Below are 27288 nucleotides of genomic sequence, written 5' to 3'. Positions count from 1 at the left end.
CTGTCCAGTCCCACCGACCACATTCTCAGAGGGCTCATCACCTCAACCCTGCCCAGTGTACAGGCTCCGCCTAACACATGACCCCACCCGCGCACCTGCCACTCTGACTCCACCTCCTATCTAGCCCGCCCACTACTTTCCTAGCTGGCTCCGCTCAGCCCCTCCCAGCACGCAGACCCCACCCGCTCACTGCCTCCACCCACACACCACCACCCCAGCTCCACCTACTGTCTAGTTCTGCTCATTACATTCTTTGATGGCAGGTCATCTCTACCTGACTCACAACTCTGGTTGTCCCCCTCTTGTTTTCTCCACCTTCACACCTCCTTGATTCCAGCTATATAGCTCCACCCTCTGCCCCCACATTTGTGCTGCCCCAGCCAGGGTTCTAGGTTTCACACTGCCCTGGCCCTGCTCACTGTTTAGTCACCAACTCACATAGTCTCCTTACACTTACTGCCCAGCGCCAGCATTTCCCACTACCCTGGGGTCCCTTGCACCTTGGCCAACTGCCCTGCTGTGGTCCTGCCCATCATCCAGGTCCTGCTCACCACCCAGCCCTGACCAACAGTCCCCACAAGTCACACATTTGCTTCTACCAATTGGACTACCCCTACTTAACTTCTGCCCTGCTCACCAACCACCCTGGTTCTGCTGACTCCTTCATTTTACCACCTCCCGATCTCCACTAGGCCCTGCCTGTTGCCCCATATAGCTTCAGCTTCTGTTCAGTGGCCCAATTTCAGCCCTGCCCCGTGCCTGAGACTTGCTCACCATCTCAGCACCCTACTCTATCACGTCCGTTGTCCTTGTCCAAACCTTGTGCACCACCCCGGCCCCGCTTCACCACCCCGGCTATTCCACCACCCCAGGCCCCTGCCCACTCTTTGAGTCCTGTGTACCACCCAGACCCCCTGTCTGCTGCCCCATCCCCACCCTCCTCTCCTGCACTCCCCATTATTCAGCCCCTGACCCGACCATCACCTTCTGTCCACAGGAACGCGTCTTCCTCAGTGTCTCCAACTATATCTTCACAGGAATCTTTGTGGTGGAGATGATGGTGAAGGTAACAGTGGCCCGGGAGGGGGACAGGTGCTGAGACAGTTTTCTGCCCACCTGGAGCGCTCTTGTGACGCTCAAGGCCTGTCCTGCTTCTGCAGGTGGTGGCCTTGGGCCTGGTTTCGGGCGAGCATGCTTACCTACAGAGCAGCTGGAACGTGCTGGATGGGCTGCTGGTCCTGGTGTCCCTGGCTGACATTGTGGTGGCCATGGCATCGGCTGGTGGTGCTAAGATCCTGGGCGTGCTGCGGGTGCTGCGGTTGCTGAGGACTCTGCGACCCCTTAGGTGGGTAGGTGGGCGGGGCTCCTGTGGGCACATCCCTGCCATTCCCTGCTGGCCATCTCAGCAGCATCCCCTCCTCCAACCTCCACTGCAGGGTCATCAGCCGTGCCCCGGGACTCAAGCTGGTAGTGGAGACCCTCATTTCCTCGCTCAGACCCATTGGGAACATCGTCCTCATCTGCTGTGCCTTCTTCATTATCTTTGGCATCCTGGGTGTGCAGGTGGGGATTGCCAGCTCCTCTCTGCGGTCGTGTGGTCCTCACAGAGTATCATGGCAGGGAGGGGGCACTCTGAGGGCTTCAGGCCTCCGTGTGACACTCTCCTCCCTGGTCAGCTCTTCAAGGGCAAGTTCTATTACTGCGAGGGTTCAGACACAAAGAACATCTCCACGAAGGCGGAGTGCCGCGCTGCCCACTACCGCTGGGTGCGCCGCAAGTACAACTTCGACAACCTGGGTCAGGTGGGTGTGGCCCTGGCTGTAATGGCCTGGCTGGGGGTTGGAGGCTTGTGCTCAAAACCAGGACCACGACCTTCTCTGAGCTCAATCTTTGATGAAACAGATTTCCTCATCTTTTTCTCATGGTACAGCTGGTGGGTTCAAACAGCTGACATTTTGGTTAGCAAATTCCTTAACCATAGTACACCTGGGATCTCTAGTCTCACCTTTGTTACTGCTGTCAAGTTGATTCTAGCTTGTGACCCTCCAGTGAGGGTTTCTGAGAGTGTCTGCCTTCATGAGAGCATACTGGCTCATCTGTCAGCTGGTGGGCTAGAACCGCTGACCGCTCTGCTAGGCCACATGGACTCCTCACCCATCTGTAAAATGGGAACAAGTACATTCTAATGCCTGGAGCTGAGGATGCAGCTAGTTGGGGGTTTATCCTCACCCGAGGGAAGGATCATGGCCCCATTTAGGGTGTCTGAGTGCCACAGAGGGAAGATACTGGCAGCGGGAGCTGGAATCAGCTTTGGCCCTCGATCAGCATCCTCTACTCTTGTCCCCAGGCCTTGATGTCCCTGTTTGTCCTCTCATCCAAGGATGGCTGGGTCAACATCATGTACGATGGGCTGGATGCAGTGGGCATCGACCAGCAGGTGCCACAGGCAGGCGGGTGGACCCCTCTTTGCATGCCCCTGGCTCAGACCCATGTTTCTTGGGGTTGTGGTGGGTTGTCCTGGGGGAACCTCCTTCCTTAGAGAGCCCCAGTGCCCTAGCGTCCAGCTTTGGCCGTTCAGCCTGTGTCTTGCAGGCACCCACGAGCTCTATCTCGCAGCCTGTACAGAACCACAACCCCTGGATGCTGCTGTACTTCATCTCCTTCCTGCTCATCGTCAGCTTTTTTGTGCTCAACATGTTCGTGGGCGTGGTGGTGGAGAACTTCCACAAGTGCCGTCAGCACCAGGAGGCAGAAGAAGCCCGTCGGCGTGAGGAGAAGCGGCTCAGGCGCCTGGAGCGGAGGCGACGGAGTAAGGCGCCCCCGGTGGCGGGTCGGTACCTGCGCGCCCACTGGCCCGCAGTCTCCTCACCTGCCCACCCCACCTGCTCTGCTCTGTGAATGGCTCTGCACGCCCTTGTCCACCCCAGGGCCACATGGAGGAGGAGTCTGAAGAGAGGCCAGTGCTGAGGCCTCCGACATCACTCCCAGTTGGCCGCCTCACAGGGGCCATCAAACCTCCCCTGAGATGCCTTTCAAAGACGACAGGCCTTCAGAGCTCAGAACTCGGGTTCCTTGGCCACTTCGGGCCCCCAGCTCCCAGGGGCAATGCCACCCACAGAAGTCTCCTCACTGGAGGCAGCAGGTCTACCCCCCGAACCAGAGAGGGTGGGCCCACGAAGCTTGGGGAACGGACACCCCCATAATTTGTTCTGGCCCCCAGGGGAAGCTTCACCTATCAGTAACAATAGGTCTCCTTCAAGACCGAGGGGGTTCCAGAGAGGGTAGGCCTCCAGAGGTTGGGACACAGATCCCCTCAGGGTCAGTCCTGGTCCCCAAACCACCACTCACCCAGCTCCTAGGAGCAGCTTTACTTCCCCTGGGGACCAGCAGGCCTTCCTCCAGACAAATGGAGGTTTCAGAAAGGGTAGGTCTGCACGGCTTGGGGCAGGGGGCTTTCTAGGGCAGGGCAGGGTCCCTGCCAGCGACCCTCAGACGTCTCCTTGTTTTCCAGGCACGCTCCCCATCCCAGGTACCACCTGCATGCCTTAGCCTGCCTCTGTCTGCTGGCCGTGGCACTGCATGGGCTGCTGCCTTGCTGGCCTGGGCATTTTTTGACTGCGGGACGGGATGGGGGTGTCCTGCTGCTGTCCACCTACCTCTATCTATGCAGCCTCCCCTATCTAGCTTGCACCCATGTTGCACTTGCTGGCTACCTGCCACTGTTATGTTCTCTCTGCAGTCTCCCTCTGCTCCTAGTGTTGTATGCGGCTCAAGGCACATGTCCGTTCAAGGCCTCTGGCTGTGCTGGATGGGCAGCAGGGAGGGGGTTATTTCCCATCAGCCCCTGCTCACTCAAGCCCTAGGCTGGCCCCGTGACTGTCAACCGTCTCGCCCACCGCAGATGCCCTCATATGTGCGTTGTCAGGCATTAGCAGGCTGAGGGGGCACCGCAGGGGGAGCCGAGGGCACTAGGGCACACACAAGTCAGGACCACATGTGGGGTCCTTTCACCCCGTCAGGTGTGCAGCCTCCAGTGGCCTGGGGTCTCCTACACCGCAGATGACAGACCCCTCCCTGATCCTCAGGGAGCAGACAAGGAATCTGGTCCTGAGGGGAAATGCCTCCTCCTCCTCAGAGAGGCCTCTGGGTTTCAGAGCTGGAGGGGGAGGGGCCAAGTTGCCTGGCTTTGGTCTGAGTAGGGGTAGCACTTACCTACCTGCCTGCTCCTCTTGGGCAAGGTCGTCCCAAACCCTGAGTGCCAGGTGAGGAGGCCCTGACTCCATGACAGAGACCCTGACAGGTGTTGGCAAACCATCTCTGATCCCAGGCCGTGCCTCAGGCCCGACAATGGAGGATTGGTCAATAGGTCAGCCAGGCCTACAGCCATTCTTTGTCCATCTCCCTGGTACATTTGCTCACCATCTGCACTTTCTGGGGAACTCCTCTTTCTAGGAGAATCCCCTTCCAGAGAACTACTCTCATGCATGTTCTACAAGGCAAGCAGGGTCTGGAGGCTCCTTAGGCCCCCTATTCGTGCCCGAGGCCGTGATCACTCAGTGTAGAACCCAGAACCCTCTCAGAGCTGCCACAGGCAAGGTCCTCCCTCTTCTACCCCCCTAGTTGGAGTTGGGGGGAGGCAGGCAGGGCCTGACGGTGCCTCTCCCTGCAGAGGCCCAGCGGCGACCCTACTATGCTGACTACTCGCCCACGCGCCGCGCCATCCACTCGCTCTGCACCAGCCACTACCTCGACCTCTTCATCACCTTCATCATCGGGGTCAACGTCATCACCATGTCCATGGAACACTACGACCAGCCCAAGGTGGGGCTCTACGGGAGACCCGCCTTCCCCTCCATGTCTGCCCCTCCCACCGCCAGAAGCCCCCTGCTACCCTGCTGGAAGCCCTGCCACTGCCTCCCCTCAGACCCAATCCTGCTTATCAGGAGAATCACTCTGTGGGAAGACCCTGCCCCCCTACTAGAAGTCCTAGGAGGCCCCACCCCACTCCCTCACCAGAGACCACAGTCTCATGGCCCCGTAATGCTGTCCTCCCTGAGCTCTGAGTCCACCTGGTAAGGACCTAACCTCAAATCTTACTCGGCGAGAATGAAACCTCTTGTACGAAGTTTTACTTGAGCCAAGGGTCTCGCTATAATTATGCAGCAGCAGCTTCTGGGCTACTGCCCATCCCAAGACCTACCTCAGCCGGAGAAGGACTAAATCAGTAACACTTTGGGGGGGTCTTTGGGCCATTTGAGTGGTCCCAGTGAGGTGAGGCTTCCAGGCTCTGGATTCTTATGGGTGAAAAAAAGAAGCGAGAACAGAGAGGGTTAGCTTTCTGTTTTGCTTCAATAACATTGGCATTTCATCTTCCCATTAAAGAAAAAAAGAGAAAAAAAAAATCAAACCTTTCCCCATAGAAGGATCGGGTCTCAACAATGAGGTGTTCCTCCTGAGGACACTGACCAGCAAGTGACCACATGTGTGTCAGAGCAGAACTATGCTCCGTAAGGTTTCGAAGATTGCTTGTTCAAAACTTGCCAGGCCTTTCTTCCTAGTCTTAGTCTAGAAATGCTATTGAGATCTATCCACCATGAATATCTTTGCTGGTATTCGAAATACTAGTGGCATATCTGGCATCACAGCAACACAGAAGCTTCCAAAGTACAACAAACTGTCAGACCCAAAAGCTCAGACACACTGCTATTGATTCTTTTTTCCCTCCCAATTATTAATTTTAATGAAAGTTTACAGAGACTTTGGATTTCCATTCATTCATTGTTGCACATTTTTCCCTGCCCACCCCTCCCTCCAGTTCACTCTTCTCTTTGAAAAGTAAAATAAAAATGCTTTCATTGTTATACAATCCCTCCCCCCGAGTCCACTCCACTTTGCAGCCTTCTTTCTGGACTCCTGTCATGACAATAATACCTAATCCATATCCCTTTTTAAAAAAATTAATTTTAATGAAAGTTTACAGACGTAGGGTTTCCAGTCATTCATTGTTGCATTTTTCTCCCTCCCCGCTCCCTCCCCCCAATTCACTCTTCTGCTTGAAAAGAAACTTTCATTGTTATGCAATTGTCCCCCCCCCCCCCAAGTCCACTCCACCACTATGCAGCCTTCATTCTGGACTCCTGTCATAACAATAATACCTAATCACATATCCATTTTAAACAGTTCTCTCCCTCATCTGTTTCAATGCAGTATACATAATTTATCCCATCTTTCTCAGTCTCCCCACCCCCGATGTCAGTCCTGCTTTTCAACAGTGGCACTATGCAGTATTTGTCCTTTTGTGACTGAGATGTTTCACTTAGCATAATGTCCTCCAGGTCACCCATTTTGTATATATTTCATGAGGTCTTTGTATTTCAGTGCAGGGTAGTATTCCATTGTGTGAATATACCACAGCTTCTCTATCCGTTCATTTGTCGAAGGGCACTTAGGTTGTTTCCAGTGTTTGCTATTGTGAACAAAGCCATGATAAACATGGGTGTGCATTTATCTGCTTGGGTGGCAGTTGCTGTTGATTCAGATTCATGGAAACCCCACAGGACAGCACAGAACTGTCCCATAGGGTTTCCGAGGTGGTACATCTTTACAGAAACAGATTGCCATGCTTTCCCCATCCCCCTACCCCCCACAAATTGGGAGAATTCCGACCATTGACTTACCAGTTATCAGCCCAGGGCTTAAGTCACTACACAGAAATGTGCCACCCTAAGTCACCTCACTGAATGTGACACCACCTCCAGGAAGCCTCCCTGATTGCTTCCCCAGTCCACTTCAATTTTGCTGCTCCCCTTTCTTCACTGACCTCTGGGATACAGCTAAGTGCTTACTCTATGCCGGCCTGCGTTATGCTTGCAGCGCTGTCTCCCTGAGCTCTCTACAGCCTTCAGTGCAGGCAGGGGCTGCTGAATGAAAGGCGTGGTTAGGCAGGTTCTCATGGTAAAATGGGTTAGACTATTGGACTGCTAACAGAGAGTAGATTACTAGGTCTTTCATCAGAGGTAGTCTCCTACGGTGAATGAGCTTGAACTGTTCACACCACCTAGGCTTTCCCCCAGCTTCATTTAACTTTGCAAAAAAGGGATCACTTTGCACAAAGCTGAGGCTGTCTGGCTTGGTACAGCCTAACCATGGGCCCCATGTGGGAAACACTGATAAGCAGATGGCTGGGCCTGCACCCCGCTTCACCTTGATGGCACAGAGGGCTGTCACAGGAGGGCGGTAGAGAGCTCATGGAGGTGGGGCTCCAGGCTTAGTGCAGGTGGGTGAATACAGTAAGCACTTTAATAACTGTATCCTGGAGGTGCTGGGGTCAGTGAGACAGGGATGAGCCAAAGTGTGAGGTGGAATGGGGAAGCAATCGGACTGCTTTCCTAGAGGTAGTGGTACATTTAACAGTGTCTGTACTGTTTGGAGGCCAGGCTTGTCAGACACTAGGGAGCTGCCGTCTGGGGAGACAGTGTCAGCTCTGAGGGGCAGCAGGTGGAAGCGGACAGCAGGCCACCTCCCCGCCAGCTCAGCCCTCTCCCCAGGCACTGGACGAGGCCTTAAAGTACTGCAACTATGTGTTCACCATCGTCTTTGTGGTCGAGGCAGTGCTGAAGCTGGTGGCGTTTGGGTTCCGGCGGTTCTTCAAGGACAGGTGAGTTACCCTCAGGTGGCTACAACCCTTGTCTTTGCCATCCTCAAGGGTGATGGGCCATCCCCAGGTGCCTGGGAGGGGTGGCCAAGACTGAGCCCCTGTGCCTGCTGCCTGCCAGGTGGAACCAGCTGGACTTGGCCATTGTGCTACTGTCCATCATGGGCATCACGCTGGAGGAGATCGAGATGAACGCTGCACTGCCCATCAACCCCACCATCATCCGCATCATGCGTGTGCTGCGCATCGCCCGGGGTAGGCCCTGTGCCCGCCCCTCCCCTCGGGGCCATGGGGGCTTCCCCTCTGTCATCAGTCCTTATATTATCAGAGCCCTGGGTGCCCCCAGAGGTGTCAGTGGGAACCCTGGTGACTGTGTAATGTGGAAGAGTGTTGAGGGGTTCCTCCAGCTCCATCAGCCCCCAGTGTCCTTCCTAGGTCCTTGCCATCCCTCCCCAGAGCTGTGCAGCCTAAGACAGGGAGATAGGGGTACTATACTAGGGGCAGCCCAAGGTACATCGGGGAGAGCCCTTGTCCCCTAACTACCCACTAATGCCTAGCTCCTGCCCTAGTGTTGAAGCTGCTCAAGATGGCCGTGGGCATGCGGGCACTGCTGGACACGGTGGTTCAAGCCCTGCCCCAGGTAGGCAGGGGTCCCTCTTCCAGGGTGGGCATCACACATGAGGGGAGAAGGCTGCACTGCTGGTCTCACTGCCACCTTTTATTCATTTGTTCATGAGATCCCATGTGGTTTAGTCATGTGGGTGTGAAGTAGGTGAGGTTTTGAGGCCTCAGTCCTAGTGACGATCCATGACTCTTGTCCACTTCAACTGGTCCATTGCAGACACAGGGGGGTCACAGAAAGCTGGGGCATTGGGTTGAGGCCTGCAAGGATTTCCCAGAAAGACGGCTGAGGCAGGCCTGTTCATGGGTGAGGACCACTTCCACGCCCTTGTCGGAGTCAGCTCAGACCCAGGGTCTTTACTTCCTGTGCCCACAGTGGCCATCCTGGGCCTCCTTGGTCTCTTGAACTGAAAATGAGGCTTGTTCCTCTCCCTGTTCAGCAGTCAGTCCTTCTGTAAGGCCACCTTCCAGATGTCAAGCCAGCCATCTCTCCACTTGGCCACCTGTAGCTCCATCTGTCCATTTGTCCAGCTGTTTCTCCATACCAGATCCATCTTTATCCAACCACCTATGCTGCCAGTCAGTTGGTAGCCACTCCACTTTCCATCCAGCCAACTGTTCAGCCCCCCAGCACCCACATGTCCAACATCTACCCCAAATCCACTCACCCATCCATCCAACTAGTGATCCATACAACCATTCATCTATCCACCCAGGGCCCACCCATCTAACTAGCTACCCTCGCATCCACCAACCAGCCAACCAGATAGCCACCCACATGTCCAGTCATTCATCCATCTAGCCAGCCATCCACCCAAGCAGCTAACTGTCCGGTCATCTAGACACCTTAGACCCAGCTGCAGATGTATTCATCCTGCCCAGCCAGCGAGTCACCACCCAGCCCACAGCCCCGCTGTTTTGCCATCCACTGAAACACATGTTCATGCATCCAGCACAGCTTTGTTTCTAGCCGTCCAGCTGTCTCCCCACTCAGCTCTGGTCACTACTTCTTGCTCTCAGCCATGTACCCACCCACTTGCCACTATTTTTTATGTGTCTGTTGGCTCATGCATCCACTTAGCCCACCATATTCTCCACCTGTAGCCACCCCTGACATGTTCCCTCACCCTAATGATGGAATGACCCGAAGATCTTGCTCAGTTGTTGCGAGTGATGGGAGACCATGTGGGGAAGCCTAGAGTGTGCTGTAGTGGAAGGGAAGCTGTGCTCAGGGAAGAGGGCAAAGAAAGATGGGGCATGCAGACTTTGGCATATGGACAGGGCAGACTATGCAGGAAGGCTGAGAGAGTGGGCCAGGACTCACAAGATGGTACCCCTGCTCTACTGAGCATACGCCTGTCCCTGCCACAGGCAGTGCCTGCACAGGGTTGGGGGATGGAACCAGCAGAGGCCTTCCTGGGTGGCTAGGACAGAGGTTACATACATGCTGGCCCTGATGAGCTGTAGGAAGTAAGATGGTCTACAGGGGGTGGGGAACAACTGGGAGAGAGGCTCTGGAGTGAAGCCTTTCTCAGAGTCCCAAGGAGCTCCAGTAGTGCGGTGGTTAATGTGCTCAGCTGCGTACTACAAAGTCAATGAAGAAGAGGCAGTTTCCTTCTGTAAAGGTTTAGTGCCTTGGAAACCAGGTGGACAGTTCTCAGTTGTTGGGAGTCAGGATTGACTTGAGTATAGGGGGTTTGGTTGTGTTTTGGTCTGACCCAGGCCCATCGGGAGCAGAGACACTGTGAGAGCAGTGGGGGAGTGGCGGGAGGGCAGTGCTGGCGCTGATGGGCAGCAGCAGGCGTGCGTGCGTGTGCCCTGTGGGCAGGGTCCAAGGCCACCCCTGACACTCTTCTGCTTCTCTCCGTGTAGGTAGGGAACCTTGGCCTACTTTTCATGCTCCTGTTTTTTATCTATGCTGCCCTGGGAGTGGAGCTGTTTGGGAGGCTAGGTGAGTACAGACTCTGGAGCTCAAGTGGACCTGATTGTGGACCTGGGGTTGCAGTGTATGCAGTGCAAGGGAGCAGTGGGGTGTCTGTCCCAGTGTCATTGCCTAGACCTACCTGTCAATGCTTACAAGTGGGTGCAACACAGATACAGATCCAGAATACCAGCATACACACACACACATGTGACAGAGAGGTGACCCCAAACCATGACATGGACCTGTGGACATGCAGACAGGCCTGTACCACCCACAGGATGAGTGAGTGTGCACATGGCAACACCCTCCCCCCCCCCATGCAGTTGACAACAGGCATATATGAACACATACGTGATAGTATGCACATGCTGGCAGGCAACACTTCACCACGGGAGCTCTGGTGGCCTGGTGGCAAGAAGCTGCACTGCAATCCTGAAAACACTTGGTTCAAATCCACCAGCTGCTCTTCGGGAGAAGGATGGGCATCTCCTCCCATGCGATTAACTGCCTCTGAAAACCTGCTGGAGGGTCAGCTATGGGTTAGTTCTGACTTGAGGGTACACAGCAATAACAAAACCAGTATGCACATGCTAACAGGGGGCTCTGATGACATAATCTACTAGCCCAAAGATGGCACCTCGCCTGTGGTTCAAATTCATCAGTGGCTCCAAGGGCTAAAGATAAGAAATATCTTTCCACATAATTTATAGCTTGCTATAAATTTAAAACTCCCTGGAGGATCAGCTCTGAGTTGACTCTGACTCAGTGGTACTGAGTTTGAGGTTTTTAACATGTACATTTTTATGTGCAAAAGTGCACAAACATCCACACATTAACATGCCTATTGCAGTAGTGCATTCTAACACATGCCAATATGCACACATTTTAAGGTGCACACACTAACACTCACATACCAGCATACACTCCAGTGAGTACGCCAAAACACACATGCTAACACAGACGTATTAACATGTACATACCAACACGGACACTAACATGCATGCCCCACCACAATCCAAGGAGCAAACGCTGGCATGTCCTTACTCTCTGTCACCAAGAATTTCCAGTCCCTTCCCACAAGCTTACAGCTCCACTCACTCTGGGGCCAGGGAGGAGGAATCCTCTTTGGTGTCCCCATCCCTCTGGAGCAGTACAATCTATGTTAGGTCCTTTGTACCTGACAGCATTTCCTAGGGCAAGTCATTGACACTTGCTGGTTTCTGGGACCACTTAGGGGTTGCCTTGGGAGGTGACCATGGTTGGTGAGTGTCTGGTTAGCTGTTACTGAGGCCTCCATGAGTAAGCTCTGGCTGAGAAAACTTGTACAACCTTCCTGAGAAGGCTAGAGTTTTCCTCTCCAGCCATCTTGGCTTATTTGGGCCACGTCTAGCTTGGCTAAACTTGGTGATGACCACACCTTGAAGAGATCTCATCCCTGCAGAATCCTGAGGCCAGACTGGCCTCATCACACTGAGAGTCTGGGCATTGGGAGTAGAGTGCTGTTTGTTGAGGATGAATCGTAGCCCGGATATGTTTACTCAAGAAGCCCTAGGCCTGAAACCATTTAACCCAGCCACCACACTCCTTTCTGTGGTTGGTGCTGAGTGGAAGCACAGCAGATGGAACCTGGCTCTGCCCTTGCGGGGGGGGGGGGGCTCTGAAAGGAAGTGGATACTGAGATAAGGCCTTTGGGGCCCTATCTGCAAGGCTGCTATTCCCTCACATGGAGGGTAGAGGGACAGGATCCATAACACATTACATGAGGTTTCCTGTGTGTTCCAAGCCAGCTTTCCTGGGCTGATGAGTTGGGTCCTTGTCTCCTCATAGACTGCAGTGAAGACAACCCCTGTGAGGGCCTGAGCAGACATGCCACCTTCACCAACTTTGGCATGGCTTTCCTCACGCTATTTCGCGTGTCTACAGGAGACAACTGGAATGGAATCATGAAGGTATTGTGTGGCTCAGGAGCTACAGGACAGAGGGGCTGCCCAGTGTCAGACAGGGGCTTTTAGGGGTCACTCGGGTGGTCTCTCAGAGGATAGGGGGCGTGGGGTGTCTTTGTGCTCGGCTACAGAGAAATGGCGCAGCAGACGAAGATTCCGCTGCCCACAGGACACGCTCCGGGAGTGTGCTCGCGAGGACAAGCACTGCCTCAGCTACCTGCCGGTCATCTCGCCTGTGTACTTTGTCACCTTCGTGCTGGTGGCCCAGTTCGTGCTGGTCAATGTGGTGGTAGCCGTGCTCATGAAGCACCTGGAGGAGAGCAACAAGGAAGCGAGGGAGGATGCTGAACTGGACGCTGAACTGGAGCTGGAGATGGCTCGCTCCCTGCCCACTGCTGGCACTGCCACTGCCCCTGCTGTCTCCACACCACCGGTACCACCCACTCGCCCACAGGGGTGCTCATCCAGGAGGGGCAGGGCTGTCGTGGTGGACTGATCCCTAGGAAGGGCTTGACTGCATGAGGGAGAATCCCCAGAAGGGCCAATGACTTGGCTGCGTTTACCTTGGATTGGTAGCTCACTGATGTGGCAGGCCGGATCATTTCGGAAGGGAGGGGCTGGCATAGTGGGCGGGGCTCCCATGAGGAGCCAGGCTGCGATGGTGCTATGGGGTCCCCCCAACAAAGGGCCTGTGGAGTGATGCCAACCCTCTGCCTTAGGAGAGCCCAGGCACTGGCCCTGAGGCCCTGAACTTGCTGGTGGTGCGCAAGGTGTCAGTGTCGCGCATGCTCTCACTGCCCAATGACAGCTACATGTTCCGGCCTGTGGCCCCTGCGACCCCTCAGCCAGTGCAGGAGGTGGAGATGGAGACTTACACAGGTGCAGCAGCCTCAGGTAGGAGCCCTGTGGGTAAGGCCTGCGGACAGGGCTAGGAGCAGAGCCCTGAGGCAGCACTAGGTTTGGGACTTCAGGGTCGGGGTGGGTGGTATGACCTGGAGGTGGCCGGGGAGTGGTAGGTGGGAAGGCTGAACAACAAGGACCCCTTCCTTCCCCAGGCACTGTTCCTTCTACCAGCACACCTTCCACAGAGCCCTGCGCAGCTCTCGAGGTCCCCCCTGAGACCATGTCTCTACCGACACCAGCTGGTCTCTCCCCAGGGAGAGCCAACGACACCCTTAGAGCCCCCTCGCCACGGACCACGCCGCACTCCCCCAGCCTCAACCGGCTCCTCTGCAGACAGGTATAGGATTCTCATGTTCTTTACAGGACCCCCTGACCCCATTTACGGGGCGAGCTGCAGGGAGGCTCAGAGGAGGGACTTTTGCAGTTTTTTATGCTTTGTAGTTTGGGATGCGGTCAGGATCCCAGGAGTGAAGACAAATATGACTACTTAGTGGTGGGGCTGGAGGGGCATGTCTCAGTAGTCTGTGGGGATGAGAGTAATGCAGGGAACCCCAGTCTCAAGGCACCAGGCTAAGGAGGCACCTGCCCAGTGCCGCATCATTCTGGGGCTCTTCTCTCTTCCCAGCTGGAACCTGCAGCCAGGTGGGCTCCCATATGCCCCACTCAGTGCCCTGTAGATAGTGGAAAGTGCTGGTGTGGCTGGGCAGTGTTCTTGGGGTCTCTGGGATTGGAAGGGCTGCACTGCCCACCCTATTCCAGCTGGGGCCCCCTCTTTGGAGTGAAAGATGATTATTTAGTGACTAGACCCCATCCCTTGCAGGAGGCTGTCCACACAGACTCTCTGGAAGGACAGATTGACAGCTCCCAGGACAGCGCCTTGGGTTCTGGGGAGTCTGGGGAGAAGCCTGCAGCCAGGCCATCGACTCTGGGGGCTCCCCTGAGGACCCCACCTCGCTCTCCGAGGCCTGCCAGCATGCGTGCTCGCCGGCACACACTCGGACAGCGTTCCATGGCCAGCAGGCCACCTGGCGCGGACGAAGCCGCAGACCCAGCAGATGAGGAGGTCCGCCACATCACCAGCACAGCCCGGCCCTGGCCGCCTGAGCCCCACAGCCCTGCAGCTTCGCCTGCTGCCTCTCCAGCAGCGCACAGGGCCCTCCGTCGGCTCTGCAGTGCGGATGGCTGGGGCTGCCGCCCGGGGCTGACCCGAGAGGGTCAGAGGCAGCTGGGCGAGTCAGGAGGGGACCTTGGGCGGGATGAGGCCGCAGAGGCCGAGCCGGCCCTGGGTGCGCGCCGTAAGAAGAAAATGAGTCCCCCGTGCATCTCCATCGAACCTCCGGCGGAGGATGAGGGAGCTGGCCGGCCTCCCGCCCCAGAGGGAGGCAGTACCACACTACGGCGGAGAACCCCATCCTGTGAGCCCTCCCCAGGCCCAGCTGCCCCTCATAGGGAACCCCTGGAGGCCACGGAGGGTCCAGGGGCTGGGGTGGACCCCTCGGGCAAGGGAGAACGCAGGAGCCAGGCTGTGGCCCGAGCAGATCACCTGACTGTCCCCAACTTTGCCTTTGAGCCACTGGAGGTGGGGGCTCCCAGTGGGGATCCATTTTTGGATAGTAGTCAGGACATGGCCCCAGAACCTCATGTGTCCTCATTGGGGGCCATGCTACCACTGCCTCCGGAACCCCATAACATAGAGCCTCCTGTGCCCTCTGGGGATCCTCCAGAGAAGGGGCAGGGGACACTCTTCACGGCTCCTCAGAGTCCCCCAAAGAAACCGAGGTCGCCCCCCGCCACCCCTGCCCTGGATGAGAGCATAGAGGACCCCGTGTAGTTAAAGGGTCCAAGCCTTGAAGGGCTTTGTACTGGGATCTGGGGTGCGTCCACGGGATCAGCCACTGGGTGGCTGGGGGTGCTGGACCCCGGCTCTGGCCCCTTCAGGTTGTGGAGCCGAAAGGATCGGTCCCCCAGGAGCGTGGGAAACAGCGCATTTCCCTGTGAAGAGAAGCGGGAAGCAGCTTCTGGGCCGGAGTCAGCCCACCCCAGGCACAGAGTGGGTTTGCTGGCCGCGCGTCAGTCTCCGAGGACAGCTGTCCTGTAGCCCAGAGAGATGTCGGACAACAGCCAAAACGACCAAATAGGACAGGCAGGGGCCCCCCCCCCCCGGGCTTTGTCCACACAGAACACATATTTTTTCTAGAGAACACACTCGGGCCCCACATGGCCGCCTCGGCCCAGCTTACCTCCTCGTCCACCATCCTCACGTCCTCACTGTACCCGCCACCACTGGACACAGCCTCTCCGTCTCCATGCCCTCCCCTCTTGCCTTCTGCCTTCGGTAGTCTGGACGAAACTGTCCACTGGGACGCAGCAGACTCGTGCAATAAGGCACCGCCTCCGGGGTCCTCCCTCCGTCCAGGTTTGGGCCATGGGGTCCCAGAGGATGCCCTCTGTCTGTTCAAATTCAGGTTACACGCGGCAATAATCTGATGCAGAAAGCACTCCGCTTTGGGAGGCAGGGGCTTGGGAGCAGAATAAACATTAACTTATTTAAGGAACGTGGTGTGCTGACTGCAGTCCAGCGTGGGGCAAGGGTCCCCCTCTATCTGCCCTCCCTGTAACCAGTTGCCTTGTAGAGAGGTAGCGTGCTTTGGTGAAGCTGTACCCCCTTAGCTGCATGCCCAGCTCTTCACACTGTCCTCTTCTGCAGGTTGACCCCAAAGACACCTCTGTTGACCATGAGTATCCAAACCCCAAAATCCACCACCTCATCTCATCTCATCTCACAGCCTTCCCTGTGATATTTCCAAGGGGGTTACGTGTTGGACTTTTAACCAAAATGTTGGCGGTTCAAATCCACCAGCCTGCAGGAGAAAGGTTAAAATGTGCAGCACTGGAAACCCAAAGGAGGGTCCTCATGAATTGGAGTTGAATCCATGGTAGGAGGGTTTTGGGGTTGTATTGGATGCAGCCAGCCGTATCTTTGTCCTGTTTACGTACGCTCTTCCTCCCTCTTTTTTCCCCCTCCTGGTTACTCTACTGTTCTTTGAAGTACTGTGCTCAAGGATCAGTATACACTACTCTGGGGGCTCATGCTGCAGGCTGCTTGGACTCTGGCTGTGTCCAGCCGCTGCCTGTGGTCCAGCCGCTGCCTGTGGTCCTGCCTGGCAATTCCCCGGTGCAGCCACCTCCTTGAGGGCAGCACTGGCTTCGGTCCTCACTCTCCCCAAAGACGGCTAGCAGCTGCCATGATCTATGTCTGTGGGTTGCTGTCCTCCTCTTGTGGGTGGTTTCTTGAGGCAGAACATCCTGAATTCACCATGACCAAAGACCACAAGGCCATGATACTTATTCTCTATGGCTGGAGGCCATGGATTGATACAGTATCTGGGACAATGGGAGGTTGGTGTGTCAGAATTAGTGAGACTGGCTCAGAACAGGGAAGGGTTGAGAGATGCTGTTCATAGGGTTGCTATACGTTGCAGGTGACTCAGTGGCACATAACATCCTATTTTGGGTTGTTTGGGGTTTTTTTTTGTTTGTTTGTTTTTTCTTCTTAATTTAAGCCTCTTGTTTAGAGTCAACAAGACCTGGGGGAGGGCCTTTGTATTTAAAAGTTTGTTGTTGTTATATTTTGGAGGGACATTCTTTTAAGTGGTACAGCACTCTTCTGTTATAACCTGGGATTGCTGGGATGCTGAACCTTGTACCACTGGGGTGTCAAATGCTGTAACGGTTACCCATGGTGGACAGTGCTTGGTGGAGCTCCCAGTTTAAGACAGGTTTGGAAGTAGGAGTGGAATCCACTTCCTAACCAACATACCTCTGGGGAGACTATGAACTTTGATAAATGATGATACTTACAGAAAGGTTTCAGGCCTTTTGTTCATAGGGTCGCTATGAGTGATGCTCAACTCCATGGTAATCAACAACATGCCTGGGGGCCTCTTTCAGGGTCAGTAGGGTCAGTTTTCCTTTAGAGGATCTACATCAGGACAGTGAACCGAATCTCCAGGCAGGTAAGGGAATGGAGGTAAGGGTGGGGAGGAAGCTTGTAAATTTTCCCTTCTGCAAGCAGACACCTTCCTTTCCCCTTGCTTTGCGGAGTGCGCCACCTGGTGGAGATGTGGAGAGATGCAGGCCCAGTGAGTGCTGCTCCACTTTCAGGTCCTTGTAAAGAGTCAGGGAGGATGTCCTGTGACCAGCAGTCAAAGATCAGAAGATGGGGATAGGAAGAGGGGTCTGTGGAGAGAGCGCTTGGCCACCAGCACACAGGAGATGACGAGGAGGAAGAGTCCTAAGAGGAAGAAGCTGGCCAGGAACTGCGGTGGAACCAGCTCTGAGCCCTGAGCAGCTGAGGGAGGGACATAGAGGTGGATCCAGTTGATGTAGGCAGGGATGAAGGTGTAGACGCCTGGCCGGTTAGGGCGACCACAGCCTGCGCCCCAACTCACTACACCTGCCTGCAGCCAGGTGCCATCGACCTGACAGACCAGAGGCCCTCCGGAGTCGTCCTAGGGGCACAACAGTGGGGGCCAGTGTGTTGGGGTGCCTCTCAACGCACTTTAGGCTCACTCCTCCTCCCCACACCCAGCACACTCACCTGACAGGCATCCCCAGGGCCTTGGGCACACAGCATATCTGGTAGGATGGAGCCGTCCTCACTGATGTAGTCCTGTCGGCAGGCATCTGTGTCCACGATAGAGACTTCCACCTCCTGCAGGTTGTACGGTGGTAGCAGAGGCTCTGGGCAGAGGAAAGATGGGCTGACTGAAAGGGAATATGAGCCCTAGCACTGGAGAGTGTAGGAGAAGAGGTGACTCACTCAATAGGTATGACATTGCCACCAAGTAACACAAGTCACTGACTGACTGGTGGATAGACATTAAAACCTTAGTGTGAATTAGTGAAATAGGCATTGGTGGTAGTTAGAAACTGACACCTTGATGAGAATTAGTGTGTGATACTCACTGGGTAGTCATTTGGCACTTCAGTGTGAACTGATAGGTGAAGGAGCCCTGGTTCCCCAAATACTCAGCTGCTAGACCAACAAGTCAACAGTCTGGCCTGCTTAAGGGAGAAAGATGGGCAGTCTCTTCCTACAAAAAGAGCCTCAAAAACCTGACAGAGGGTTGATGTGAGTCAGAACCAAAGGCAGTGGTCTTGTTTTGTGTTTTGTTTTGGGGTTTTTTGTTGTTGTTGTTTAAAAATTTGTTAAACATAGTGGTGATGGATAGACACGAGTTTTAAAAATCAACGTGAATTGATGGATTAGGGACACTGATGGTGTTATTGGACAAGCATGGTCTTTTTTCCTAGAGTCTGTAGGCCAGATAGATGACTGGTAGGGAATTGCTTTATCCTTACACTATATTTGTGCATCTGGAAGACAAATAGCTCTCCAAGACTGTCTATTTTCCAGGTGATCAGGGTATACCTCATTCAGTTATTAATCAATCTATTATCAAACTGAGTTCAAAATCACAGCACCGTCTCCATTTGTGGCAATTTACATGCAGTTCTCAGTAAACAAACTTAGGGTGCTGTTCACATATGGCTAAGAAAACCTGTTCCCAGTAAATAATGCTAACTCAGGAAAGGTATCTAACTGCCTGGGGGCTAGAGGGTTTCTTGTTTGGGGGAAAAATTGAGGAGGAAAAGGTATCTTTCACCTCATGTTACAAACAGTAACATTTGCCCAGGATATGAGATTGTATTCTAAGGCTGGAATTTTGATGGTCCCACACAGACATTTGAACCAGCTCAGCTAAGGTACATGACCACAGAGGCAGAGAGGTGAGCCAGTAAATGAAGTTAAACTTGGAGCTTCGTTTAACCGTATTGTGTGCTGTAATTAACAAAGTCTCTCTGAACTTAATTAATGCTCCCCTTAACCGGGATTAGTAACTGGCATGCTGTTATTATGTACTGTAGAAGCTGAACTGAACCATAGCTGACCCTCCAGTGGATTTTTGGAGGCTGTAGATTGGACGGGTGAGAGATGGCCTGCTTTTCTCTTGTGGTGCAGCTGGTGCATTTGAACCACAGAGCAACTCCTAGCCCCCCAGAGCTCCTCCTTCTTAATATTAGTGTGAATTAATGTATTATTCATATTGGATTGTCACTGACACTTGGTTTGAATTAATGCATGATGCATTGGTATTAAATAGACAATAACATCTTAGTATGAATTAATGTATAAAAGACACACTGATGAGGAACATATTAACACAGTGTGAATCAATATAGCATATACATGCTGGAGGTGGGAAGTTATTACACATTAGTGTGAATGAAGGATCGACAGTAGCTTTGGCTAGGTTATTTAGGTTGTTAGGGATCCCCTGTCTCCCCTTGTTCTTCCTCCTAGCTTTCTCCAGGCAGGGCTTGGTTGCCTCTACCCCCATAGACTTAGGCTGGAGGCTGCGAGGGGTCTCTTCACCTTCTTCCTGGGTGTAGCCCCAGCCAGTCACCCAGCACCGAGTCCCAGGCTGGAAACTTGTTGAGGCTTCAGGAAGGCAGATGGGCAGGATCCAGGGGGAGAGATGCACGGGGGTACTGAGCTGCACCAGGGCAATATCTCCACTGGTGCCTGGTGGCCCCGGGTGGTCAGAATAGAGGACAGTCTGCTTCACAGTGGAGAATCGGGAGGACAGAGTGATCCTCAGCTCCCCCAGGTACACCTGGTAGTCAGATGAGTTCAGGGACCTGAAGGGATGAGGATGGGCTGAGTGGTCTGGACAGTGGCCAGCTGGCCAGAGATCAGAGTCAAGCACTGGCAGGTCCCGAGGAATGATAGCCAGTACCTCACTTTTCCCTCCTCAGCTGCTCTGGGCACTAAGGCTGAGCTCTGAGAGCTGGAAGAGGCTCTGCCCTCCACAGCCCAAGGATTGTGAGACTATGAGGTCCTGTCCCCTCCCCACACAAGCTGGAGGATACTGGAGGTGCTGTAGTCAGAACATCCCTAAGGCCCAGAGGAAGTGGGTAATTTCAGGAGAGCAGGCAGTGGAGAGGGAGTGAGCTGCCTGTTTGTAGAGGCATGCAAGGATACACAGTAGACACCTCTCACACAATTGGCCAGTGTGGCCCTCCAAGTCCCGGGGAATCAAGCAAATGATGAAATGCCGTCTTTTCTGCTGGAGGGGAAACTGAGACCTGAAAAAGGAATGTGAGATCACAGGTTAAGCTCACTGACCTCACGAGTTGATGCCGACTCCTAGTGATTCCTTAGGACAGAGTAGAAGGGCCTTGCAGGTCTTGCTAAGCTGTAATCTTGAGGGAAGCAGACTGCTTCATTTTTCTCTCTTGATGTGGCTGGTGAATTTGAACCTCTGACTTTTTGGATACTTTAACCACAATGCCCTCAGAAGACAACATTAAAGACAGCTGAGAGCTCCACAGTGCCCTGCCACGACTGGGCTGCCCCCTCACCTGCATACACTCACCCTGAGAAGCAGTGAGCAGCGGTCAGTACCCACTGGGGACTCAGCAGGGTCCCTCCGCACACGTTCACCTTCCTCAGGCGTAGGCTGGTCTGCCATGGCCACGCCCCAGGCCGAGCTGCATGACCCCCTACGATGCGGCTCCCGCCTTCAGAAACCTGGGGTCTGCCGCACCCTGAACCAAACAGCAGATGTCCTTGGCAGGGAGTCAATAGGCCTATTCCTCCAGGAAGCCCTCCCTGACCTTCCCCATGTTCTCCCGTCCCTCTGCTGGCCCTGCCTGAGAGGTGTACCCAGGGGCGTCATGGGTCAAGACACAGCTCCCTGGAAGCAGTGCACTAGCCCAAGCCCAGGGTTTGGTCTCTAAGAGCTTCATGAGCCTCTGCACAGTGGAGGTTTACCACCTCCGTGAGTGCCAAAGAGACCACGTTGGAGACCCAGGGGCACCTGCCTGATGACAGGCCTGAGGAGGATCTTCTTATGGCAGATACCAGCACCTTCAACACACCTACCTGCAGGCAGATCTCCCCCAGAGACACCTGAGGGAAAGGGACAGAGGGAGAGGCTCAGAGTAGGGGGACCAGGACTTGCTTGACCCTCTCTTACAGTTCCAAGGGAGCAGGCAAGGTCTAGGGGGACAAGGAAGCCACTTCCTTCACAGCAGCTGGGGATGGGTCCTGCTAATGGGTGGAGTTGGTGGATGGGGCCAGAACTCAACAGCTGCCATCCAGCGCTGGTCATGGGTGGGACCGGAGATGGTCATAAACAGGACAGACGGGAGGTGCCAGACAGCTCAGGCCAGGCGCCTTCCATCCTGTAACTCAGGTCCCTGATGTTCAGAGAAGGGGCTCATCAGACATCCAGAGGTGTTCCACCCATGCCTCAGTCTCCCCTTTGTACCACTGCTCTTACAAAGGCCCGGGATGAGAGGACCTGGGGGAGCTGATTTTTTTCTCTCTCAGGCTGGTGACCCTCACATCCTGCCACAGCCCCAGCTCCCCTGGAATGGCTGGTGTCCAGGTGTCCCAAGTGCACACTGCCTGGGTCCTCTTCCCTGCCTGGGAAGGATTTGGCTTTCAAGGAGCCTGAGGGGGGACCAGTGGAACATCCCAACCAGCCCTAGACTCAATTCAGGGGCCCTACTGCCCTCAACTCACCCCACCTGCACCCCACCCACACTCCCAACCCCAGACTGAATCACCCACCGTGCAAGGTCAGGAACAGCAGGAGGCCACCGGGCCCGATGGCCATGGTGTTGGTGAAGTATGGGCAGAGGGGGAGGAGTCATCTGAGCTCTAACCCTCTCGTAGGGTTAGGGCTCCTCCCACTAGCTGTAGGGCAGGGGAAGGGTGAGGTCAGCTCTGGGAAGTTGGCATTGACAGGTCCTTCCCACACTGCTTATCCCCAAGTGGATGCCCAGGCCTAGGAGAGCAGTGACCAAATCAGAGTCACACCTTGAGACCACAGTATGCAGGGTAGAGTCCAGGCACCCTCAGAGTGGCCCAAGACTCCTCCCTATTCCTCTCCAGGCTTGGAGGTCAATGCCACCCACTCCAGGAATCCCTCCCTTGTCACCCCGTGCACACTAATCCCTCTCTTCTGTCTGCCACAAGTCTAGTTTCTAGGAGTTCCTGGGAAGGATGTCTGAGGCCCAGACTCTCCCATGGCGTAGTTTATGGCCCTGTGACCAGAATCTCAGTGCCCCCTCCATTCCCCACCCTGTCCCTGACCCACATCCTGTCCTCGATCGCATGGACCCATCACAGCGCAGACAGGCACAGTGACATAGCTGCCTCGTCTGGGTTGGCATTATCCTGATGCCTTCTGTATGCCCACAGTGATGTCTCAGCTGATAGCTGCCACTCCTGCCTCTCAGCTCTCTCCCAGCTCCAAGCCTCAGGCACAGACAGAGGGACCTTCTGAGACTGTCAGGGGACAAATGCTGACAGCCCTTCTTAGAAACTTAGCATTGCTACGGAGAGCTCTCCGAGTAACTGCTCTAAGTATGGACACACTCTGAAACACTGTGGGCCCGAGTCCCGACTATCACAGTAAAGGAAGTGTCACTAGCTTGGTTTGGCTTCCTGGTTCTTATTGAAGTCATGGGCATACCCTGCTGCCATCTGTTGAGTGGACAATAGCATTACAGAATTTGAAATATTCCAAGAATGACCGAAGTATTAGAAAAATAGCCCCAAGTGCTTTGTTTGACTACAAACCCCCATTTGTAAGAAATGCAGAATCTGCAGCCACCACAAAAGGAAGAGTGATAAAAGTGGGTGCGCCTGCACAGCACTGGAGTCCAAAGAATGTCGCATGGAACACACACGTACACACATACACACAAACACACAGGTACACACATATAAACACACATACACACACAAGCACACATATATAAACACACAGAGACATATAAACACAGGCACACACATAAAGGCATACACACAAACACATACACACATATAAACACACATACATACACGCACATAAACACAGGCACACACACATAAACACATGGGTGCACACACACCAATCACCCCGGCCTTGGAATCATTTCAATGCCTGGCGGCTCTCCATTGGGTTGACAGGAGACTGACTGCCCATCTTTCTCCCCTGAAGTGGCTGGTGGGCTAGAATGTGGACCTTTTGATTAGCATTCCAGCACATAATGTACTAAGCAATGAGAGTTACCCATCCCAACACACACAGGACAGGGGTAGCTGTTCAAAGGGAGAGGAAAAAGGGGAGACAGGAAGTGTGGGAGGGGAAGATACTAGGGCATAGAGCCTGCAAGCAGTCAGGAAATAAGGAGACACATTGCAGTGGGAAAACCTGCAATTAGGGACATTTCTGAATTATTGAGGAGTAGGTGCGTCTGATTCAGGCCATGGTCTTTCTGATTACTAGCTATTCATCTGAGAGCTGAACGATGAGTAAGGATGACAGAAAAGGAATTGATGCCTTAAAGCTGTGCTGTTGGAGGAGAGCACTGAACACCCCATGGACGGCCAAGAGAACGAATAGATACATGTCTTGGAGAGGGTGCAACCAGAGTGCTCTTTGGAGGCAAGAATGATGAGGCTTCATCTAATATACTTTGGACATACTGCTAGGAGGAGGTGCTATTCCTCGGAGAGGGACATGATGTTGGGAAGGGTGGAGGGTTGGCAAAGGAGAGGAAGACCCTCAACCAGGTGCATTGATAGGTGTCTGCTGCAATGGGCTCTTGTGTGTCAGGAAGTGTGAGGATGGCGCAGGACACGACTTGGTTCAGATTTTTCATTCATAGGGTAGCTGAGCCCGAGTTGTACTCGACTCGATGGCACCTAACAACAACAGAGACTAGTGGACGGATGAGTGGGGTGAAAGCATAGGAGAGGCACAGTGAGGATTTGAGGAAACATTGTGATAAAAGGCATTGAACAGTTGTGATTGACGTGATAAGTCATAATGTATATGAATGGTTGAATGAAAAGCAATTAAAAAGAAAAGTGAGTGAAGTGATCCACAATATGGAATGACTGCATGGTCATACACAATGGGTATTGAAATTAATTTTATGTAGCAAAATGTGCATGAATGGCTGAAAACCAATAAGTTTTGTCAACTTTCACTCAAATCACAGTATTTTTTTAAGTATATGAACTGCTAAATGAAGAACCCGTTCTGTAAACTTTCACTGAAATCACATTTATTATTGTTGTTAGGTGCTATCGAGTGAACTATGACTCATAATGATCATATGAACTCTGTCCTATCCTGTGCCATCCTCACCATTCCCAGCACACTTGAGCCCATTGCTGCAGTCACTGTGTCAGTCCGTCTGGTCGAAGGTCTTCCTTTCTTTCTTTGACCCTCCAACCATTCTAAGCATCATGTCACTCTCCAAGAAATAGCCTCTACTAGCAATATGCCCCAAGTAAGTGCACAAAAAATTTTTTAAAAAAATATTTATTTATAATTTGGTGTACCATCAAATTGGATCCAACTGGTACAAGAGGAGTTTGCCCCTCCTTCTCCAGCAGAACAGCTGGTGGATTCGAACCACCCACCTTCAAGATTGCAGAGCAGCTTCTTACCACTGTGCCACCAGAGCTTCCTACAATTTTTTTTAAAAATGCATTCAACAGTTAAAAGTCAATACTAGCACCCCCCAGGACACACACACACACACTGATCACACAAACACATGGGGTGTGCTTGGGTGGTGCAAACCACTAGCAGAAAGATTGGTGGTTAAAATCTACCCAGAGGTTTTTGCAATCTGCTTCCAATGATCCGAGCTTTGCCCATGAAGCAAGAGTCCTACCCTGTGGGGTGGAGGCAGCTGTTGTGAGTTGAGGCTGACTTGGCAGCAACAGAAGTAAAAGGAACTTGGCAAACACGAACCCCGCCTGTTTACCAAAAATATCACCTCTATCATTACTAGTATTAGAGGCACTGCCTGCCCAGTGACATCAGTTAAATGGCTGTGGTACTCTGACCGTGCAAAAGTAGCATGATCATTTGTTCTTTAATTAAGGACTTGTATGAACAGCTTAAATGTTCAACAGTTTCTTACTTCTAGTCAGTAAAGTGGACCTAAGAACAATAACAATCTCCACACATGTGAGTGTACACACACACACACACGAAACAGCCCAAGTCTGAACTATCAAATGTTGATGAGAAGGTGGTGGGACAGTCATTCTCTCCCATCAGTAGGAATAGGAGTTTAGCAATTTCTAGAATGATCCTGGAGCCCAGCAGCACCCCGCTCTGGCACACCCACAGACAGGAGCAGAGGGGCCACGTGAGAACTCTCTCGGCAGGCTGCCCTAAGAACCTGAATCCGAAACAACCCAAGTGTCCACTAGCAGTGTGGAGACAGTGACAAAACGGAGCAGAAGACAAACTGTCCCAGAGGAAGTGCACCGGGGCGCTCCTCAGAAGCAAAGATGGGGACCCTTTGCCTCACCAACCGTGGGCGTGTTACCAGCAGGGACCTGTCCCTGGAGGACATCCTGGAAAAGTAGAGGAAGACCCTTAGTGAGACGGCTTTTCACAGTGGCTGCAGCAGTGAATTTAAGCCCAGGAGAGACAGTGAGGGAGGCGCACGACCGAGTTTCGCTCTAAGATTGTACAGGGCAGTGAGAGGTGCATGGACATGACTGCAAGCACGTGTGTGGAAAAGGGGGTCACAGTGAGGGGCTCTATGAGGACAATCTGGAGGGAGGATCAGCCTGCGGGATGGGACATATGAGACCCTCCACATGGGTATCTGCACCAGAGTGAAAACCTGTGGGAAAACGGGGTGACTATGTGGGTGCAGGGGAAGAGTTAATGCATGGGGACCTGGGCCATCCGGGAAGATAGATAGCCTCCTGCCTCTCTCTCTGACTGCGGCCACTTGGTCCTGAGTGTGAGGCACCACTCATGGAAGAAGCAGTGTCGACTAGGGGTGGAGAAGGTGCTGTGGTCAGTTGTGGGGAGAGGGCACCCACAGGAACACACAGCTCCTTGGGGATCCCATTGTCCTGCGGAGTGCCATGACAAGCCATACTTGCACTTTAATGAGACAATGCTTTGGAGGCGGGAAGGGTGAGCAGCCCTTCACCCCAGCTACCTAGGCAGTTGAGGGTGGGAGGGGCTGGGGCAGAGGAGGGATGAGAATGGGGAGAAAGCTCTGAGTGGGGAGAAGTTTCAGTGGGGGATGGGGTCTCAGGATTAGGAGGGGGCCCAGGGTGTGGTGCGGAGGATGCTCAACGTGGGAAACATCTTGGGATGGGGAAGGGTTTCACCTCAGCATTGGAGGTGACACAGAAACGGGAAGGGGCTCAGGGTGGGAAGGGACCTGAGATTGGATAGAAGCATTGAGGAGGAAAAATTATAAGAGACAGAGAAAGCCTTTGGGCAGAAAGCCGTAGTGTGGGGCAGGGGGGCTGGTTGCTCTGGTCACCAGCTCAGAGCTCCTTGGGGACATTGGCAGTAGATCCAGTCCAAATAGTAGGTGATGTGGGCATAAATGCCGGGTCTGTTGGGATGGCCACAGCCATCATCCCAGCTGACCACGCCTGCCTGCATCCAGGTGCCATTCACCTTGTACACCGGGGGCCCTCCGAGGTCACCCTGGTGAAGAGTCAGTGCTGGGAGAGGCCGAGGGGCAGGCAGGGCTGGCGGGGAGGTTGACACAGGGGTCTCACCTGACAGAAGCCATGCCCTTCATTTCCTGCACATATCATATCATCTCGGATGATGTGGATGTTGTCCGCCGTGTGGAGACCATTGTGGCAGATGGTGTCACAAAGGCTGTTTTCCACGATGGGGACCTCCACTTCCTTCAGAGGGTTTGGTGGTGGCAGATGGTCTTCAGGGGAGAAGCCAGGTTGGGGTCCCAGGGCACCAGGATGCACTAGTCATCCTGCCATCTGGTGCAAGAGAGAGAGGGCTGGAAGAGGCTAAAGAGAGGTCACAGTACAGGTGTCCCCTGAGCATCCAACCTGTGTCCCCTTGCATGCCCTGGAGAGCCAGAGATGACTACTCCCTCTAGGGACTCTGGCGGGGCAGAAACCTGGGGTCTTGGAAGGTCCCCGAATGGTGAAGGGCAGAGCTGAGGTTTTCCTGCTGCAGCCCGGCTGACTCTGGATTCTATTCCATCCCGGGACAGTCCCTGCCGAGGACAGCATTCTCCCATTTTCCCTGTGCACGGATTTTGGGGTTTGTTTGTTTGTTTGTTTAAGGCTACGAATGAGGCAATTTATTAACCCAGCATCATTTGTTCTAATGTTTCTTTTTTTTCCTATAATTATATTTTATTAATTT

The 27288-nt window shown here is 53.8% G+C and overlaps 3 protein-coding genes across 3 annotated transcripts in view; 1 reads left to right on the top strand and 2 right to left on the bottom strand.

The window, feature by feature from the left end:
- The window catches only part of CACNA1H (calcium channel, voltage-dependent, T type, alpha 1H subunit), a 63796-nt gene extending 48920 nt beyond the window's left edge, over positions 1-14876 (top strand). The window contains exons 22-38 of the mRNA XM_006897502.1: positions 998-1066; positions 1161-1345; positions 1437-1563; positions 1677-1802; positions 2348-2437; positions 2617-2809; positions 3512-3529; positions 4670-4821; positions 7548-7657; positions 7776-7909; positions 8224-8294; positions 10148-10226; positions 12027-12148; positions 12312-12575; positions 12862-13021; positions 13198-13382; positions 13866-14876. Coding sequence (XP_006897564.1) covers positions 998-1066; positions 1161-1345; positions 1437-1563; positions 1677-1802; positions 2348-2437; positions 2617-2809; positions 3512-3529; positions 4670-4821; positions 7548-7657; positions 7776-7909; positions 8224-8294; positions 10148-10226; positions 12027-12148; positions 12312-12575; positions 12862-13021; positions 13198-13382; positions 13866-14876 — 3096 coding nt within the window. The remainder of the gene's footprint in view (positions 1-997; positions 1067-1160; positions 1346-1436; positions 1564-1676; positions 1803-2347; positions 2438-2616; positions 2810-3511; positions 3530-4669; positions 4822-7547; positions 7658-7775; positions 7910-8223; positions 8295-10147; positions 10227-12026; positions 12149-12311; positions 12576-12861; positions 13022-13197; positions 13383-13865) is intronic.
- Positions 14877-17250: 2374 nt separating this feature from the next.
- On the bottom strand, positions 17251-21735 carry TPSG1 (tryptase gamma 1). Its single transcript, XM_006897501.1, has 5 exons — positions 21690-21735; positions 20488-20659; positions 19485-19750; positions 17646-17788; positions 17251-17556 (listed from the first exon to the last, which is right to left on the bottom strand). The coding sequence occupies exons 1-5, from the start codon at positions 21733-21735 to the stop codon at positions 17251-17253; spliced, it is 933 nt and encodes a 310-aa protein (XP_006897563.1).
- Positions 21736-26421: 4686 nt separating this feature from the next.
- TPSB2 (tryptase beta 2) overlaps positions 26422-27288 on the bottom strand; it is a 5010-nt gene continuing 4143 nt past the window's right edge. The window contains 2 exon segments of the mRNA XM_006903633.1: positions 26422-26595; positions 26670-26833. Coding sequence (XP_006903695.1) covers positions 26422-26595; positions 26670-26833 — 338 coding nt within the window.

This window comes from Elephantulus edwardii, unplaced genomic scaffold, assembly GCF_000299155.1.
Source record: "Elephantulus edwardii isolate Elephantulus edwardi_28Jun2011 unplaced genomic scaffold, EleEdw1.0 scaffold00209, whole genome shotgun sequence".
Lineage (NCBI taxonomy): Eukaryota > Metazoa > Chordata > Mammalia > Macroscelidea > Macroscelididae > Elephantulus > Elephantulus edwardii.
Note: the sequence above shows the minus strand (reverse complement) of the source record. Positions and strands in the feature narration are given on the sequence as shown.

What these genes read in the sequence shown, in the direction of transcription:
- TPSG1 (XM_006897501.1), bottom strand. Translation starts at nt 21,735, where the DNA reads ATGGCCATCGGGCCCGGTGGCCTCCTGCTGTTCCTGACCTTGCACG. An exon ending in GCTGTTCCTGACCTTGCACG is followed by an intron (nt 20,660 to 21,689) that starts GTGGGTGATTCA and finishes TGTTTGGTTCAG; the next exon opens with GGTGCGGCAGACCCCAGGTT. An exon ending in GCCCTGGGGATGCCTGTCAG is followed by an intron (nt 17,557 to 17,645) that starts GTGAGTGTGCTG and finishes TTGTGCCCCTAG; the next exon opens with GACGACTCCGGAGGGCCTCT.